The sequence below is a fragment of the Rhipicephalus sanguineus genome, unplaced genomic scaffold (assembly GCF_013339695.2).
Source record: "Rhipicephalus sanguineus isolate Rsan-2018 unplaced genomic scaffold, BIME_Rsan_1.4 Seq451, whole genome shotgun sequence".
In the NCBI taxonomy this organism is placed as follows: Eukaryota; Metazoa; Arthropoda; class Arachnida; order Ixodida; family Ixodidae; genus Rhipicephalus; species Rhipicephalus sanguineus.
The window spans coordinates 115,039-133,970 of NW_023615281.1; the positions used below are offsets into that span (position 1 = coordinate 115,039).

Here is an 18,932-nt window from a genome sequence, read left to right on the forward strand (position 1 = left end):
CTGCTGTGAACGGGCGCCCGAAGATCTTTGGGCCCAGTGCAACCCATGGCGATGAGCACAACATTACCGTTGTCAGATAAGCCGTAATGCGCGACCATGGGGAAGGAAACTAGCTACCGTGCCCCCCTCTGTTAGGAGGTTAGGAGTGGCGCTGCTGACTGGAATGGCGGCTCTCCTATTAACGTGCTTACGCGTGCCCATAAAAAGCTGAAACAAAAGCCATTCCCGAACAAGTGCGTAATAAAACTGTCGGCACGACGTAGCGTCCCTGATTTTTCCTTTGTGTGCCGTAGCCCGGCGTACACACTTTGTATCATTTACTATTCGATTATCGATATTTTGGTCACTATTCGGCACTATTCGATTCGAATTCGATTCGAGATGGAATTTCACTATTCGCACACCCCTACTTATATCATCATCACATCACTTGGCGCGCTCTCGTGACGTTGTCGAAGGCGCAAAAAGCTAGCGAGCCTGTACAGGAGACAAGAAGTGAGTTGTGCGGCCATGATTTCGATTGTCACGCCCGGCGGCAACGGAGTTTTTTTGGCGCGCAGCGCGCACGAGGCTGTTGCCGTCATCGTGGCCAGGGATTGCGAACATGAATAAAAGTAAGTGCGTTGACGCTTCATATTGTCGAAATGGCTCTATTTACTGCGAATACTTAATTTGATGTGAAGCCATGAGGATAGTGCAAGCAGCTGCTGCGGACGTAAACGCGCGACCATTATTTAGAAACTTTGCATTAAGGAAACCGCTGTATAGCTGAGTGTGTAATGTGGATTTTGTGTCATAAGTCTGCATGAGAAAGACAAACTTGTTCTACCTGTTTGCGGTCAATGAAGCCACTACCAACCGCGAAACCACTCACAGGGCTTCGGTTTGTGTTAGTCGGTTGGACCATTTCCGAAACTTTTTTTTAGTGAAAGCGCGCCTCTCCATGTGCAGATTTTTTTGCATTGCACACAAGCCCTTAGACGTTAGAAAATGCAGCATGTAAATGTGCTCGTGCAGCAACGAGCTTAGTCTCGCCTGTGCGATCGGTCGCCGTTTGTTCGATTTTGGCTCGTCGGAACACTGCGCTCGGCTCGTGGTCGAGTACGCTGTAGCTCGTACCATCCGCAGGACAACGTGACATGCCGCTCGCCGCCGTTGCTGGGTATGGTTGGTACATGAGGTGGCCAAGTGAAGAAAATATACAAAAAAGAACAAGATAGACACTTGGAGCGTTTATTACTGAAAAGACGAATGTGAGGTAGTACGAAAACAGAACCACGGTATACAAATTGTGCGCTTGCGACATCTATTATCATCGCAACCTCAAGTACCTATTTGCGTGCGTATAAACCGACACCAATAATTGAAAAATCTTGGAAGGGAACTTGAAGGGAAAAGGTGAAAGCGCGTAGCGCAATTTTTGGCGCGATTTACGCGCGTGTTTTTGACGAATGCCTTCGCGAAATCACGCTGTTTGCGTCCCGAATGGCTTGATTCCATGCGCGACTGACGCGTGGTCGGACGCCATCTCAAGATCGCGCCGCCGCGTCTTCCTACTCGAAGTAGAAAAGAAAAAGCCTCGCACGTTCATCGCCCGCTCGTCCGACAAGCGGAGTTTAGGGTGCAGACGCGTGTTTGTTTGCTTTCTTCCAATGCCTCCAGACGGCGCTGACCTCCGCACATTTCGAAGGAACTTTTTGAAGCCGGCGTAGGCTTTGACGAATATGTAGCAACCCAACAAACGCGGCGCGAAAACGCCGCTGCTGAAAAACGTTCATTACCACGAACGTTTCCATTTGTCAGTCTAGTCAAGTGTAGCTATTTAAGACATCGCTTATCTCGTTTTCCTGAGTCCATTGCTCTATCACAGCTGTGATGTTTTAATTATAACACGTACGCGTATATATAGATATATCTATATATATATATAGATATATATATATATATATATATATATATATAATCATTTGTGTTAAGAGTGGTTCATCGTATTGAATGTTTTCCTAAATCGTTGAATTTTTTGTGTTTACCAGAAATAAAAAAAATAAACAACAACGACGTTTGACCCAAGATTCTGCTCCAAAAACAGCATTATTCCTGCTCCTGAGCTGCTCCAAAACACTCAAGCCCGCCTTCCACCCCTGCAGACGCACAGGCGCGGGTTAGCGGCAAATACAATGCCGCGATAGCTTTTGGGCGTCGCTGCGTTACAATTTTGATTTAGAAGGGCCGAAAAATCTCATCCTCCATTTTTGCGAACTATCCAATTTAGCGAAATAGTTCGCGCGGTCCATCACTTGGTCAACATCGAGTTTCAACTACATCACCATTACACACATTGTTAACGCTGCGGCAGTAATTGGCAATCCAGTTGAACCCTTTCTAAACATTAATTGCCCTTTGAAGTTTGTGAAGCAGCAGTGGGTGGCAAAACGTGTCAAACGCCTTTCTAAAATATAAAAGACGCGATCTGTCCGTTATTATCCACGTCTGACACCAAGTCATGGTAAAACTCAATCAATTGTGAAATCAAAAAAAAAACGGCAGGGAGGGGAATATGAAGCTGCGATGAAAAGTCCGCAAACAGGGGGTGGGGGCTCCAGCCGACGTTCGACAAGTGTACTTGCCTTCTTCAAGGCTGGAACTTTTCCAGGCAGCATGCGAGTGAAAGAGGTAAAGGTAAGATGCAATTGGCCAGGCACAGCATATTAATATGCCGGGGAAACCTTGACCAAAAATTCGGCTTCATCCACACTTTTAGTGTAAGGACGAAGAAGATTCATATGCGGCAGTGGGCCACGACATTAGCTGAGAGAGCCGAGCGCGAGCTGTTGGTGTTGGACTGTGATTCTTGTGTTGGTTTTCGCCGCCCGCCTTCAGCGTCCGTGAGCCTGCTTCTCAAGTGCTACTTGTCGCCAATAAACCTCGTTCCAGAGTGGTGGAGGTGCGGGGTACTCAACCTGGAACTCCGAAACAGGAGACTGCCCGCTCCCCCAGAAATGGCCGACGAAAACACCCCAGCAAGGCACGGCCCAACCTCCGATGGTCTCATCGTGCCCACTGCGCTACGCCTGCGCGATCCACCTTTCTTTGACGGCACCGATGAACAAGACGTTGAAGATTGGCTGTCGACATTCGAAAAGGTGGGCGCGAGCAACAAGTGGGACGATCCGTCGAAACTTCAATATGTGTCCTTCTACTTGAAAGAGGTCGCAAGCCTCTGGTTTCACAACCACCAGTCGGAATTCGCCACTTGGAGTGCCTTCAAGCAACGCATTGCCGATGTGTTCGGTCGCCCCGAGGTACGGAAGCTCCGTGCTGAACAGCGCCTTCGGGTCGTGCACAGCTGCAGGGAGAAGGCTTCACAAGTTACATCGAAGACGTGCTGGACTTGTGTAAGCGCCTTAACCCTTCGATGAGTGAAGGAGACAAGATCAAACACATCTTGAAGGGGATAGACGACGACGCCTTTCAGATGTTGCTGGCCAAGGACCCACGGACCGTGTCTGAAGTCGCCACTCTCTGCCAGAGTTTCGACGAACTGCGGAAACAACGGGTCTTGGCGCGGCGAGCAGCGGCTACAGACAACACTCTCGCGGCGTTGACCATCGGTGGTGAGCACAACACTCTGCTGTCGGAAATCAAACGATATGTGCGCGAGGAAGTGGCTCGACAACTGTCGTGCTTGTCGTACTTACCCACAACGGAACACGCTACTGAGCGTGTCGCGCCCGCCATCCGACAGGTTATACAGGAGCAGGTCTCCGAGGCACTGCCGTGCGCCTCTCAGCCAACACCTGTCGCCGCGCCACTGAGTTATGCGGCCGTTGCTGCTACTCCACCGCGACCTCTGCCTGTGTCGACTGCCCACCTGTGCGAGCGCCAACGACGTCATTTCCTGGTACACAGCAGTGCTATAACGGAAACCCCTGGCGCACACTTGACAATCGCCCAATCTGCTACGCATGCGGGTACCCAGGCCATGTCGCGCGCTTCTGTCGCCGGCGCTTCGCAGCGACCCCGCCTGTACCGAGATATTCCAACTACTCCTTCCGGGCCCCGTACGACGCGCAACGAGAACTTCCCCCTCAACGTGACCGACTACCAGCTGAACGTGACCCGCTACCAGCCGACCGAGACAGCCAACCTGCTCACGAGTACCGATCATTCGCTGCCCGTCGCTCACCCTCACCACGGCGCCGTTCTCTGTCACCCCTGCGTCGCCGACCGAACCCCCTGGAGACGGAAAACTGACTGCCGCAGCTCCGGAGGCACGAGCTGCGTCGTCGTCACATTGTACAAGTCCTCGCCTGTCCCCCGCCAATGTTATAGAAGTGTTTGTCGAAGGTTTACGAACTCTCGCGCTTGTTGACACCGGTGCTGCCATATCTGTGATGAGCCGAAAACTTTGCCGCTCTATACGAAAAGTAACGACGCCGCCTTCCGAGTTTTCGCTGAGTACAGCGAGTGCGCAACAAGTTCGACCGGTTGGAGCATGTACGGCCAGAGTCATCATTCAAGACGTATTGTATGACATAGAGTTTCTCGTGTTGGCCACGTGTTCTCACGACGTGATACTCGGATGGGATTTCTTGTCGCGCCACCACGCCGTCATTGACTGCGCTCGCGCTCAAGTGGAACTTTCGGTGTTTTCCGATGCCCCGTCCACTGACACCGAACGACCTCACATTGGCAAGCTTCGTGTTGCCACCGACACTGACGTTCCTCCTCTCAGTGCCGTCATTGTCCCTGTCTATCGCACTGAATTTTCTGGCTCCACCGTTGTGTTCGCGCCATCCGACGTTTTCATTCGCCGCCACGGTACGTCTCTGCCATATGCTCTTCTGCCACCTCACCAAGATGCGACTGGAATTGTCGTTTGCAACCCCAGCTTATGCCCCCTCACCGTACATACTCACGAGACGCTTGGCCACGTTCACCCTGTAGACGACAATTGTATAGTGCCCATTGAATCCCACGAAACTGGCTCAAAACTTCAATTGAACGCTGTCACACCTCGTTTTACGCCGGATGACATCTCCTCGGATATATTCAACCGCTCCATCGACAGCAAGCTTCCTCCGGATCAACGCGAACAGCTTATCAGCCTTCTGCATGAATTTCGAGATTCGTTCGACCTTCCCCAGAAGGCACTGAGTCAAACGAACACAGTTGCTCATACAATCCACACTGGAACTCACCCTCCTTTGCGTCAGCGGCCCTACCGGGTATCACCGAAGGAACGTACTATAATTGCGGAGCAAGTCGATGACATGCTTCAGCGCGGTGTCATCACGCCTTCTTCCAGCCCCTGGTCTTCCCCTGTTGTACTAGTTCGGAAAAAGGATGGTTCGATTAGGTTTTGTGTGGACTACCGACGACTGAACAAAATTACGCGGAAAGATGTCTACCCTCTTCCTCGCATCGACGACGCCATCGATTGCCTACAAGGTTCCGAATTCTTTTCTTCACTGGACTTACGTTCGGGTTACTGGCAGGTCCCGATGGCAGAGTGTGACCGACCCAAGACAGCGTTCGTTACGCCAGACGGCCTATACGAATTCACGGTAATGCCATTCGGTCTGTGCAATGCACCTGCAACTTTTGAACGGATGATGGACAGCATTTTACGCGGCCTAAAATGGCAGATATGCTTATGCTACCTTGATGATGTCGTCGTCTTTTCCCCAGATTTTCCTACACACATCGACCGTTTGCGCACCATTCTTCAGTGCCTTACTAAGGCAAACCTTCAGCTTAATCTGAAGAAGTGCCGCTTCGGGCTCGCCAACTCACTATACTTGGCCATGTTGTGTCAAAGGATGGAATCCTCCCGGACCCGGACAAACTTCGTGCAGTAGCCGAGTTTCCGAAGCGACTTCACTCAAAGAACTTCGGAGCTTAATCGGCTTGTGCTCGTATTTTCGTCGTTTCGTCCGTAACTTTGCATCGATCATAGCACCACTTACGCAACAACTGGCTGGCCCCACTAATCTTTCTAACTGGACCACAGCATGTGACGAAGCCTTCCGTACACTGCGCCGCCTGCTTACGTCACCACCCATTCTGCGCCATTATGACCCAACTGCTCCGACTGAAGTGCACACAGACGCTAGTGGCGCTGGTCTTGGCGCGGTGCTCGCGCAGCGTAAGCCCGGCATTCCAGAGTACGTCGTCGCATATGCAAGCCGCGCACTCACAAAAGCGGAAGTTAACTACTCAGTCACCGAGAAAGAGTGCCTCGCAATTGTGTGGGCGTTAAGCAAGTTTCGTCCATACTTGTACGGACAGAGTTTCGACGTCGTAACCGACCATCACGCACTCTGTTGGTTGGCTTCGCTAAAGGATCCTTCAGGTCGCCTTGGGCGTTGGGCTCTTCGCCTACAAGAATTTGATATTCGCGTCATCTACCGCTCAGGACGAAAACATTCTGACGCGGACGCACTGTCCCGATCACCAGTGAGATCCAACACAGACACGCACTCAGACGCCGACTTTTCCATCTCTGCCATTTCTGTGCCGAACATGTCACTTGAGCAGCGAAAAGACCCATGGATTGCCTCGCTGCTTAACATCCTTTCCGACACTTCAGCGTCTGCATACCCTCGTGCCCTTCGCCGCCAAGCCTCACATTTTGAGATACGGGACGCGCTATTATACCGCAGAAACTACCAAGCGGATGGTCGTAAATGGCTCTTGGTTATACCAAGCCACATGCGATCTAACCTATGTGCGTATTTTCATGCCGACCCGCAACATGCTCACGCTGGCGTGTTGAAAACGTATCACCGGCTCCGCCAGCGTTACTACTGGCGTGCTATGTACACCTTCGTCCAGAAATACATTCGGTCCTGTCAATTATGCCAAAGACGGAAGACATTTGCCCATTCACCCGGATTACTGCAGCCTCTACCGTGTCCTGCACGCCCTTTCGACCGTGTTGGCATTGATCTGTATGGACCCCTTCCGTACACTGCGGCTGGCAATCGATGGGTGATTGTCGCCGTCGACCATCTTACTAGATACGCTGAGACAGCGCCGCTACCTTCTGCTAGTGCTCGTGACGTTGCCAATTTTGTCTTACGTCGCTTCGTCCTCCGTCACGGTGCACCACGCGAACTACTCAGCGATAGAGGGCGTGTGTTTTTATCCGAAGTTCTTCAAGAACTCCTTCGCGCTTGCCGCACGGTTCACCGCACCTCTACAGCCTACCACCCGCAGACCAACGGTCTAACTGAGCGCTTCAATCGAACGCTGGGAGACATGCTCGCGATGTATGTCAATTCGGACCAGTCTAACTGGGACGTCGTTCTCCCATTCGTGACCTATGCATATAATACCGCCACGCAGTCAACCACAGGCTTCTCGCCTTTCTTTCTTTTATATGGTCGTGAGCCATGCGCCACCCTTGACACTATTTGCCGTATCGCCCGGACGCCTCCGAATTCAGCCCTGTTTCTGAAATTGTACAGCACGCTGAAGAGTGTCGTCAGTTGGCCCGCTCATTCACCTCGGACAAGCAAGCCCAAGACAAAGAACGCCATGACCGCGACCAGCAAGTCGATACTTTCGCCGCCGGCTCGCTCGTCTGGCTTCGACTGCCCTTTCACTCCCCTGGCCTGTCGTCCAAGTTTGCCCCCAAGTATCACGGTCCTTATCGCGTTGTGGAACGTCGATCTCTTGTGACGTACGTGATCGAGCCGGTCAACCCATCTCAAGACAGGCGCCGCCTTGGTCGCGAGACTGTCCACGTGAGTCGCCTCAAGCCATATCACGACCCGCTCCTCCTCTCGTCACCGTGACTCGCCAGGATGGCTCCTCTTTGTCGCCGGGGTAATTGTAAGGAAGAAGAAGATCATATGCGGCAGTGGGCCACGACATTAGCTGAGAGAGCCGAGCGCGAGCTGTTGGTGTTTGGACTGTGATTCTTGTGTTGGTTTTCGCCGCCCGCCTTCAGCGTCCGTGAGCCTGCTTCTCAAGTGCTACTTGTCGCCAATAAACCTCGTTCCATTAGTAATAATTCAATACAGAGTTCGACATGTTTCTGCGTGCTTAATCGCTGGAAGTTATAGGCAGCGCCACTCGTAGGGCTTATTGGTCAGGTTCCACATCGTGCAAAGATCGTACCAGCCTTGAAGAAGACAAGTCCACTTGTCGAAACGTCAGCTCGAGCACACACCCCCTGTTTACGGACTTTTTCATCAATCACTTGTGTTGTGCAAGACAGGCCCTTGCGAAAATCACGTTGGTTATCAACTAATCACCTGTGCTCTGTAAATGTTTCATTATATCTTTGTATAAAATGTGTTCTATTATTTTACAGGAGACTGATGTTAAACAAGTAGACCTATAACTGTTCACCTCTTTTTGTGAATTATAAACGGGAACTATATGTGCCATTTTCCAGACAGCATGCCAGTGGAAAGAGATAAAGGTAACCCTACTGAAAATTCCTATATATACAGGACCCGTACATACGATGTTATTGGATACGGGTGATATAGGTTTTATGGGTCATATGGGTGATATAGGTTTTATGGGTCATATGGGTCATACGGGTGATATAGGTTTATGGGTCATACAGGAGATATAGGTTCATGGGTCATATGGGTGATATAGGTTTTGTGGGTCATATAGGTGGTACGGGTCCTACCAATTCTTTCGGTCCTATGGACACGTAGTAAGGGTCATAAGTGACGTGCAATTGAGCATACTACAAATAAGGCAATGCCGGTTTATGAATAGGTTATGTCATGCATACACTATTCATACATGAACATGCAGCAATGTGTGCTTTAATGGTGCTTCAAAGGTGCAGTATACTCTAAATGGGTAGAACAATCAAATATAGTGTTGTATGTAGGTGTTTGGAGAAAAACAGTGAGACAAATATTTTTGCAACTTCATTATTTATTTAAATCATTAAGCATTTTGGCAATGAGATGATTCATCTTTTTCATCCGGGCAGCCACATGCACATCTGCCGGCTTAAACTTCACATTCTGCAAGCCATCTGCAGAGTAGCGAGCAAATACATGAAGCGCTTCTTAAATATTTAGATTATTTGTTCACCTAAAGTAAAAATTTAATGCCACTACGTAAAGAAAAATACCTTAAAGAGGTACTGACACAAAATTTCACAGCTGAGATAGCCTCAGGGATTGATTCCCGTGAACATGCGTATATCATCTACCAAACCTGAACAGCGAATATAGTTCGGAAGATAATTTATATGGATATTGAAGTTCGCGTGTGTGATCCAGCGCTATATGCCACACCTTGCATCATTGAAATCATCCAAAGTGACCTCAAGGTGACTCCCAACTTCCGAGACATCACCACAGCGGCTGAGCTCCGAGTTGGCGCAGCTAGAATAATAGCATCATAGTCGCCATTGCTCTTTGTTTACGCTTGTGCCAGCAGGCTACTATTCGGCGACTGCTCGCGAGTTCGTGCCTGCAGCGAATGTATGGAAGCCTCAACAAAGTCGTTGCCACCATACCATGATGATAGAAATGAGGCCAACGACATTGAGCAGCACATACGGCAGCGAAAGAATGCGAGTAGATGATACAGGCAGCACAGAAGTGCGTCACGGTTCTGTGTACCATCTCACATGCTAGATGGCATTAGTTGCACCAGGCAACTTGTTGTTCTCGCTCTGCCAAACGGAAACCGAGACTAGTCGGTAATAAACAGACTGTAATTAATTATCTGTCCCGCGTTGTAGCAAACAATCTGCCGTGTTATGACTAATAGGCCCCCAGCGATGGATTGCAGCAAAAAAATGCCAGACGAAAATTTTTGTGTCAGTACCTCTTTAAGGAAAAATACTCACTAGCCACAGCCTCCAACTTTCTTGGTGTCAGGGCCCTCTTCGGTGGCCCGTTTGTCCTCCTGGCGCACCAAGCGCCGACAAGGCGCTACTGTGGGATTCTTGTTCTGAAGCTCAAGGATACTGCACAGGAGCTTTGTGGCCTTCTTGCAAAATAAGGAGTCCTTGGGCCGCGACAGCAGCCAAGCCCATTGCTCTTCCTTCACGAATATGCCACTTCTCAGATGGACCTGCATTGGAAAAATGTCTTTGTGATCCTTTTCTTTTTTTGTGTTGTGCGAGTTAACATTGTTGCACTCATTCTGAAAGCGTTGCTATTACAGTTGCAATTTACCTGCATAACTGCCTTGTAGCAGAAAGCTTCAATGCTGAAAATTATTGTTCCAAGAGGTCTCACAATTTTGACTTGAAACAGATAAATAGAGGAGCTCAAAGAAGAATATGTGTGCAGCTCTAGGCACATGCAGGACTTATAATTGGTAGCATTAGCGCAATCTTCAGAATGGCACTTGTGCAATCACTCATTCAACTGACTGCTAAAATATGGGGCAAGAACATGAAGGTAAACATTAGCTTCAAGAGAAGAGGACTGCCAACTAACAAAAGGGACAAAAATGACAGCCGTAACGTGAAATATCAAATAGCAATAAAGAAATCTGACACTATAATGGCTCAAGCAAGATCAAAAATCCATTTTTTGCAATCATATCAATGAAAAGCAAATGTGATTGATCATCATGGCTGCCTTTGAGTCAATTTTGTGCCACCTCAGCAGCTGATGTAAAGCAATTGTGAAATATGCTAGAAAGTGGTATTAACTAAAATTTCCAGATTACTATAGTTTTCTTCAGCGAGTTAAATTAGCACAAGTTTCAGCTTTCGTGGGAATACTGACAAGAAAATTAAATTTTTGTCATGACACACTTTTTTTTTCATCATACTTCTGGTTGTTTGTAATACCTTGCAATCACAGAGTCTCAATAACCCTCCAGCTAATACGTATCGCTTTACATTAGCATCAAAGCATAATCACTCCTTATGTCCCCCAACTCCGCCCCTGTCTTATCAAAGAGCAAATACATTATGTAGCTTGTAGTTGCTGCAAGAGGCTTCTGCACTATAGTGCTTTCGTGCTCGAAAGTTACACAGTTTGCAGCACAACACAAACAGCCAATCAGAGACAGTTTAATCATTTATGCAACTGAAACTACTGTAACAGTTCAGTGCGACTAGTGGGGTTCAACGCACGCCCGCTGCCTTTGCACAGATGGTCACCTATTCTGCCTTCCGTGTAACTCTCCATATCAGCGGTTACGGGACGTGGTGAACAGGCAAGTTTCGAACGTGTTCCGCCATGAGCTGGTTTGGAGAGGCACGCTGCGCAAGCTCTCGGCCGTGTCAAGGATTTGCATGATTGGGAGCGAGCGCATGGGATGCTCTCTCTCTAGACACCATAAAGAAAGCAGAAGTTTCTTTCCTGTCTGCTGGCTCCTTTGTATGAGCATCACTTGGACTGATTCCTGTTCTGGTTGTTCAGCCAAAGAGCGTAATTGAAAAGTGAAACTTTGAGGCAATATACAGCACCAAGATATTGGCACTAGGCAGCAGGAAAGAGCGGCACCTCTGAGGTTCGTTGTTTGTTGTCCACTATTTTGATCTCCTTGCTCACCACTCATGCTGACTAAGCTACTCTTTGAGGCACCTTACGTTTTCAGGTAAATCGTTTTTATAAAGCGCAGATGACGACAAATATAGAGGAATGAGACATGCTAAAATGTGTGCTTTCTTTTTTTTCTATTTAGAGCGAAGTACACACCGTGCTTTTCATGAAACAAAGGGGCCCACAACACTTTTCAAGCATGGTCAGAAAACAATGCCGACCGAAAGTCGAGTCTCCTGAGAGCATGTGAGGCTAACATAGCACAGCACGCGGCCTGGAATTCACAATTTATTTTTAGTCAGCTAGAAATTGCTCCCTCTTCCCTCGACAAATGATGCCATAAATCCAAATGACCGCGCCATGAGCACAAAGTACACTGACGCTGCGGGAGGCTGCCATGTGCCCGTGCGCTCGCTCGCAATCACTTTGAAAGTAAGCCCCGTGTTCGAAGAAAAAAAAAGGAAAGGAAGTACTCAAGGGGATGATGCGCGCTGACGAATTAACGTAGCTTTTGTCCCCTTGTCATCACCCCCTGCGTAACTTTCAGCACGCTTGCACTAAAGGAGAGAAAACACTTAAAGCGTGCGACAAATCCCTGTAACTATGCTCGTACTTGACAGATTGTAAAAATTTTTACAGCAGTCGATTTGTGAGGCAATAAGCTCCTTTAATGAAGTAATTTGATGATTACTTTGAAATGTGTTGCAGGGCCCCTTTAATACAAGGCGTAGTGAACATGTGCGTTGTCCGACATCCGAACGATCTGTCCCAAAACTTCACCCACTGTAACGCTCAAACCTCTAAATCAGTGTCAATTATCCAAAAGAAAAAGTGTAATCATTATGCAAGCAAGTACAGTATATGCCCACAAAATTGATAAGTGGAAGCAGCAGCAGTGAAGAAAAGATATTCAGCTCATATGATGAAAGTAGATGAACTGATAGTGATGAGTACTAATGCATCAACAGCAAACATAAATTACCAAAAGGTACAGCTACCTACCTCATTATCTATGAGGGCCAACACTGTAAGTGGGAGTTCACCACTGGTCCCTGCACTCTGAAAGGCAAAAGATGGGACAGTTTAATTAGCCACAAAACAAGGTGTTTCCACACAAGCATGCGAGCGTAGCAACAACATGCAAGAAAGCAGCGCGTCAAATCACAGCACCAACCGAGCCTGCGCAGCAACTCAAGACGCCAACAACGGCCGCTTCTCCAAAGTGCGCCCCTTCACCCCCTACAGAGAAGGCACCCCGCCGACCGGCAGCGTGCTTCGCATCAAGCGCTGGTGCAAAAGCTGGAAAAATTTTGAACTCAAGAGACAATGCCATGTGGAGTGAGGCTGCTACCGCCGCTTCGAGACGAACGTGCAAGGAACTCGCTCTTCCAAGGCCTTCGCTGGGCTGCGCATGGATGAGTCATGTCAGTGACTCTCGAACCAAGTGCAACTCAATATAGGCGCGTGGAGACACGAAAGAGAGGAGTGGTTCAGTTGGTGAGGAAGTGTGTTATGATGTAGTAAAGTGGTTCGGTCGGCCAGAGAAGTGTCGGGAGATGATGCTGTGCAGTCACGGAGGAGGCATTTTGAAAAAGTGAGAGAAGTCTCTCAGACAGTGACACCAAGAAACCCCTGCTCAGCAATACATTCCACAAGAGGAACTAGTAGAGCCGGTCAATATGAAATGACTAAGTGTTCTTGAATATTCTGCACATGCATGTGCTTCTATGAACACATACACGCAAGCTGCAAGTAAATGCCATATACTACAGGCTGGTCAACGAGAATAACGACGTGGATTCGTTGATATAAACATCAACAACTCATACCGGTGTCACAGGGGCAATTTTGATCGCGATCAGGGCCGATCCGAATGTGGTTTCTTGATCGCGATCAACAACGGTCGCTGCTACAAGTTAATCTAAATTAATTTTGGTGCAGACGTCGATGCATGCAATGTGGGAGCCAGAAGCGATCGTATTGATCTAGACTGGGTCTGATGACTGTTATACCGCTGTCAAAAGGGCACTTTTGATCGCGACCAGGGCCAACCCCGATCGGATTCTTTATCGCGATCAACAACGGTCCAAACTAATCCGTATCGAGCTTGGTGCATACGCCAGTCAAATCGCGATCTGGGAGCCAGCGCATCGCGATTTTCTTGATCCCAGTCGGGCCAGATCGCGAATAAATGTGACCGTGTAGCAGCATCTGATTCTGATCGAGCCTAATCCAGGCCGGCCCTGATCGCGATCGAAAGTGCCCGTGTGACACCGGTATTAGAGGTAGCCACGCAGCACCACATGATTCGGATCTATTTCAATCCGAATAGGCCATGACCGCGACGAAGTAAGTGCCCGTGGGACACGAACGCGCGGTATCAGTTGCAGCACGAGAACATGACACACGGACACAGTATGGCACACGAAATTAAAACACACACACACAAACGTGTTTTCGTTGGGCCTTCTTTTGTCCGTGTGTCGAGTAAAACCCACGCCAGCGAAAACATCATACAAAATAAAATCACACTCACCTCCAAGAAGATCGACATCCCCGCGAAAGTAGCACTCGTTGATGTCCTCACCTGGCTCACTTTTCCAATGGACCTCTATTTCTTTGCGATATCGGTTAAGCTGAGTTGATTGCAGTCTTTTATGAGCTTGTCAACAATCGCGCGGTAACCGTCTCTGTAAACGACGAACGCGACTTTTGGTGCAACCGGCATTTCGAATTCTCCTGCGTGGTTTTACTGACCCACATATCTGCTTGATATCTGCCGCAGAGCTTGTAGAGGCACACCGGACGCTGCACTTAGCAAATATTTACACCCGGCCGCACTTGCCGAACCCAGCAGCACACAAAGCGCAGCGCCATATTAACGTCTAAAAGACTTCGAAATTGGCTTGTCTTGGCCGCTTTGGCTTGGACTCGACCCAGTCCACATCGATAAAGCTCGAAGCAAACTCGACAAAACTCAGTCGTAAACTTCCAAAGTGATAAATACACTTTCTTTGACACGGGTAAAAAATCGGGCAGCGAGTTTGATCGGTCTTCAAACAGTTCTTTTTTTTTTACGTCCAGAAATCGCAATTTGGCTACCGTAATGTGGCTACTCTCGGGTGGGATTGACATATGGCTTGTAAACATCCGGTCGCGCAAATTACAAATGGCAGCCAAGAAGTCTGCGGTAATCGCGGTGATTCTCATCGACACAGTAACAAACTGGACCTACCGAAAGCGGAGGGCATGGGAATAAAAAGCTCTTGCGAGCTTCATTAAGCTTCCCAGCTGATTACAGTTGAGCAGCATGCAGTGACGGCATACATTAATTGGCGCACATAAGCACACATGATCGCCAAAAAGTACGCGGCAAGTACACGCAACTTGGAGAAGAGCGAAAAAAAAAAAGAACACATCAAAGGCAAATTTAATATCCGATATTATAGATTCACAAAGAAAGCATGAAGCGCGGTTCTGCAACACGAAATATCAAAACCATTTTGCGTTTAATACACAAAGTAATTGTAAAATTATTCTCGTCTGGGGCCCCTAATTTGTGCGTGGTGTTCTTGTTTTGAATTTTTTCATGAGCCGTAAGGACTACACAGGAGAGTATTCCGCTAACGTTATGTCTGTAAGCATTGACATATTGTTCTTTACTTCTCTAAGAACGGCGTAAGTTATAAGTATTAAAAATCGTTTGGAAGGGCTGTGGAGAAGGATGATCCCTGGCTAAGTTGTAAATAATGCGTAAAGCTTTTTTTTTTTTTGAAGGACGTAGAGTTTTTGTAAGGCTGCTTTGATATTAGTAGGAAGAACGCACAGCTTAAAACGCGTGACTGATATGCACATCCCACAGCAACTTTTCTGTGAACCAAACACCAAGAGTCTTCATTCTAAAAAGACAGGGCGTGCAAACACGGACACAAGAAAGAAGTCAACGCCACAAACGCCGACTAACAACTGAAGAGACGCACAACGGTGGAAAAGAAAGAAAGCACGAAAACTTATCCGCGCATGCATGCAATAGGCGAACTTATCAATCCGGCACGCGTGGGTATATATATATTCTTGAAAGATAACTGTTAAGGCATTTGATTTCATCTTCATGCAAGGTAATCGACGGTTGGCTAACGCAAATGCCGGTACAAAACTACGCATTCATCGAATTTTGGCGTGCACTTACAATCTCGACAATGTAACGATAGATTACAAGGTGAGCCTCTGGTTAGCGATCTCTCATATGAGAGATCGCTAACCGGAGGCTCACCTTCTACATATATTGGAACATATGCTCCAATCATCTCTGGTTAATGCAGCGGCCAGTCTGTCCTACGTAGAAGCGGCCGCAGATGTAAGGGACCGCACTTATTGCATGGCCATCATATCGGTCCGCTTCTAATCCTTTACTCGCTCATTCTGTCTCTAGACAGCGGCACAAATCTTAGCTAGCTTATTGGCAGCCGTGAAAACAACATTAACACAGTATTTTCTTAAGCCTGTGAGACACGTACGCAATGAATGCACGGCAGGCCCGTAGCCAGGAATTTTTTTCGGGGGGGGGGGGGGGGCACTTGCTGAAAGCCTTGACTATTTGAGAAAAACGCCTATTTTCATTATTTATTTTCGGTAAAACACCACGTATCATACAAATCTCGGGTGGGGGGGGCCCTGGTTACGGGCCTGATGTACGATATACCTACGACATGCACGTTTCTTCCTGCCGTCGATTAACTTGCATAAAGGTGAAATCAAATGCCTTAACAGTTATCTTTCACGTAGATCCCCACGCGTGGCGGATTGATGGGCATGTGCAGATCAGTTTTCGTGTTTACCTTCTTTTCCGCCATTGTGCTTCTCTTCAGTTGTTAGTCGGCGTTTGTAGTGTCGTGGCTTTCTTCCCACGAAACACGAAACCTTTATAAAACGTTTTATAGAGGTTTTAAACGTTTTAAAGACGTTTTCTAGAGGTTATGTGTTTCATGGGTCGCGTCGGTGTTTGCACGCCCTTCTTTTTAGAAAGAATCTTACCGACTAGCTCAGCCCTCTGTTATACAAGAGCCTTAAACGTTGGCACAATTTCTATGTTTTTAGAGCTGTCAAGGATTCACAGCATAATACATGTTTACCCTCAGCAGGGGCGTAGCCAGATATTTTTTTCGGGGGGGGGTTCAACTATATGTATGTTCGTGCGTGCGTTTGTATGTGTGCGTGTATATATACGCAAGCAAAATAGAAAAATTTCGGGAAGAAGGGGTTTGAACCACCCCCCCTCCCTCTACGCCCCTGACCCTAAGGGCAAGAAATGATTGCTTTCGTTTTAGCCGCATTAATTTCTAGTGCATTTAGTTCCAACCAACACTCCAGTGTGACAAGCATTTCATTAGCTTTTCTCATCATTTCATCAGGATTTTTCCCACCGAAAAATACAAATAAGTTATTAGTGCCACCTGTGTATACTACATAAAATGAGTTATAGATATTGATGATGTCATTAGTATTTAAATCAAGCAAGAAAGGCCCCAGTATGCTCCCCTGTGGCACTCCTGACATAGGACCCAGTGTTTGTGATGAGTGCCCGTTATTGTTAGCCTACTGATGTCAAATCGACAAATAAAAGCCAAGTATCGATCACGACAGTGCATATTTGTGTCTACCAAACGCTCGAATGAACCGTTTTGAGCAGTGCATGTAACCTTCAACTGAAAGTTCCTGGTAACTTTGTTTCGAGAACAGTTCAGTATAACGAAGCTGTATGCTCTGGCAGTGAGAATGGTTTCTCGTGGAAGTACGACAAGATGTTTTCCATGGTTTAGATGGACGCACAGGAAACAAAACATTAAGAATTACGTACTCTTCTGCCACTCGTGCACGACAAACTAAGCCAAGTATCGATCACGACAGTGGGAGTTTGTGTCGTCCAAACGCTCGAATGAACCGTTTTGAGCAGTGCATGTAACCTTCAACTGAAAGTTCCTGGTAACTTTGTTTCGAGAACAGTTCAGTATAACGAAGCTGTATGCTCTGGCAGTGAGAATGGTTTCTCGTGGAAGTACGACAAGATGTTTTCGAAGGTTTAGATGGACACACAGGAAGCAAAACATTGAGAATTACGTACTCTTCTGCCACTCGTGCACGACAAACTAAGCCAAGTATTGATCAAAACAGTGCCAGTTTGTGTCGTCCAAAGACTCAGATGAACCGTTTTGATGAGTGCATGTAATCTTCAACTGCAAGTTGCTGGTAATTTTGTTTCGAGAACAGTTCAGTACAACGAAGCTGTATGCTCTGGCAGTGAGAATGGTTTCTCGTGGAAGTACGACAGGATGTTTTCGAAGGTTTAGATGGACACACAGGAAACAAAACATTGAGAATTACGTACTCTTCTGCCACTCGTGCACGACAAACTAAGCCAAGTATTGATCAAAACAGTGCCAGTTTGTGTCGTCCAAACACTCGAATGAACCGTTTTGATGAGTGCATGTAATCTTCAACTGAAAGTTGCTGGTAATTTTGTTTCGAGAACAGTTCAGTACAACGAAGCTGTATGCTCTGGCAGTGAGAATGGTTTCTCGTGGAAGTACGACAGGATGTTTTCGAAGGTTTAGATGGACACACAGGAAGCAAAACATTGAGAATTACGTACTCTTCTGCCACTCGTGCACGACAAACTAAGCCAAGTATTGATCAAAACAGTGCCAGTTTGTGTCGTCCAAACACTCGAATGAACCGTTTTGATGAGTGCATGTAATCTTCAACTGAAAGTTGCTGGTAATTTTGTTTCGAGAACAGTTCAGTACAACGAAGCTGTATGCTCTGGCAGTGAGAATGGTTTCTCGTGGAAGTACGACAGGATGTTTTCGAAGGTTTAGATGGACACACAGGAAGCAAAACATTGAGAATTACGTACTCTTCTGCCACTCGTGCACGACAAACTAAGCCAAGTATTGATCAAAACAGTGCCAGTTTGTGTCGTCCAAACACTCGAATGAACCGTTTTGATGAGTGCATGTAATCTTCAACTGAAAGTTGCTGGTAATTTTGTTTCGAGAACAGTTCAGTACAACGAAGCTGTATGCTCTGGCAGTGAGAATGGTTTCTCGTGGAAGTACGACAGGATGTTTTCGAAGGTTTAGATGGACACACAGGAAACAAAACATTGAGAATTACGTACTCTTCTGCCACTCGTGCACGACAAACTAAGCCAAGTATTGATCAAAACAGTGCCAGTTTGTGTCGTCCAAACACTCGAATGAACCGTTTTGATGAGTGCATGTAATCTTCAACTGCAAGTTGCTGGTAATTTTGTTTCGAGAACAGTTCAGTACAACGAAGCTGTATGCTCTGGCAGTGAGAATGGTTTCTCGTGGAAGTACGACAGGATGTTTTCGAAGGTTTAGATGGACACACAGGAAGCAAAACATTGAGAATTAC

The 18,932-nt window shown here is 47.4% G+C and overlaps 2 protein-coding genes across 2 annotated transcripts in view; both read right to left on the reverse strand.

The window, feature by feature from the left end:
• LOC125756234 (echinoderm microtubule-associated protein-like CG42247) overlaps positions 1-18,932 on the reverse strand; it is an 82,963-nt gene that overhangs the window by 19,064 nt on the left and 44,967 nt on the right. The window lies entirely within an intron of this gene.
• On the reverse strand, positions 9,049-14,278 carry LOC119377384 (uncharacterized). The gene is made up of 3 exons (XM_037646879.2): positions 14,032-14,278; positions 12,498-12,554; positions 9,049-10,065 (listed from the first exon to the last, which is right to left on the reverse strand). Exons 1-3 carry the CDS (start codon positions 14,047-14,049, stop codon positions 9,838-9,840), a joined length of 303 nt encoding a protein of 100 aa, XP_037502807.1. The 5' UTR covers positions 14,050-14,278; the 3' UTR covers positions 9,049-9,837.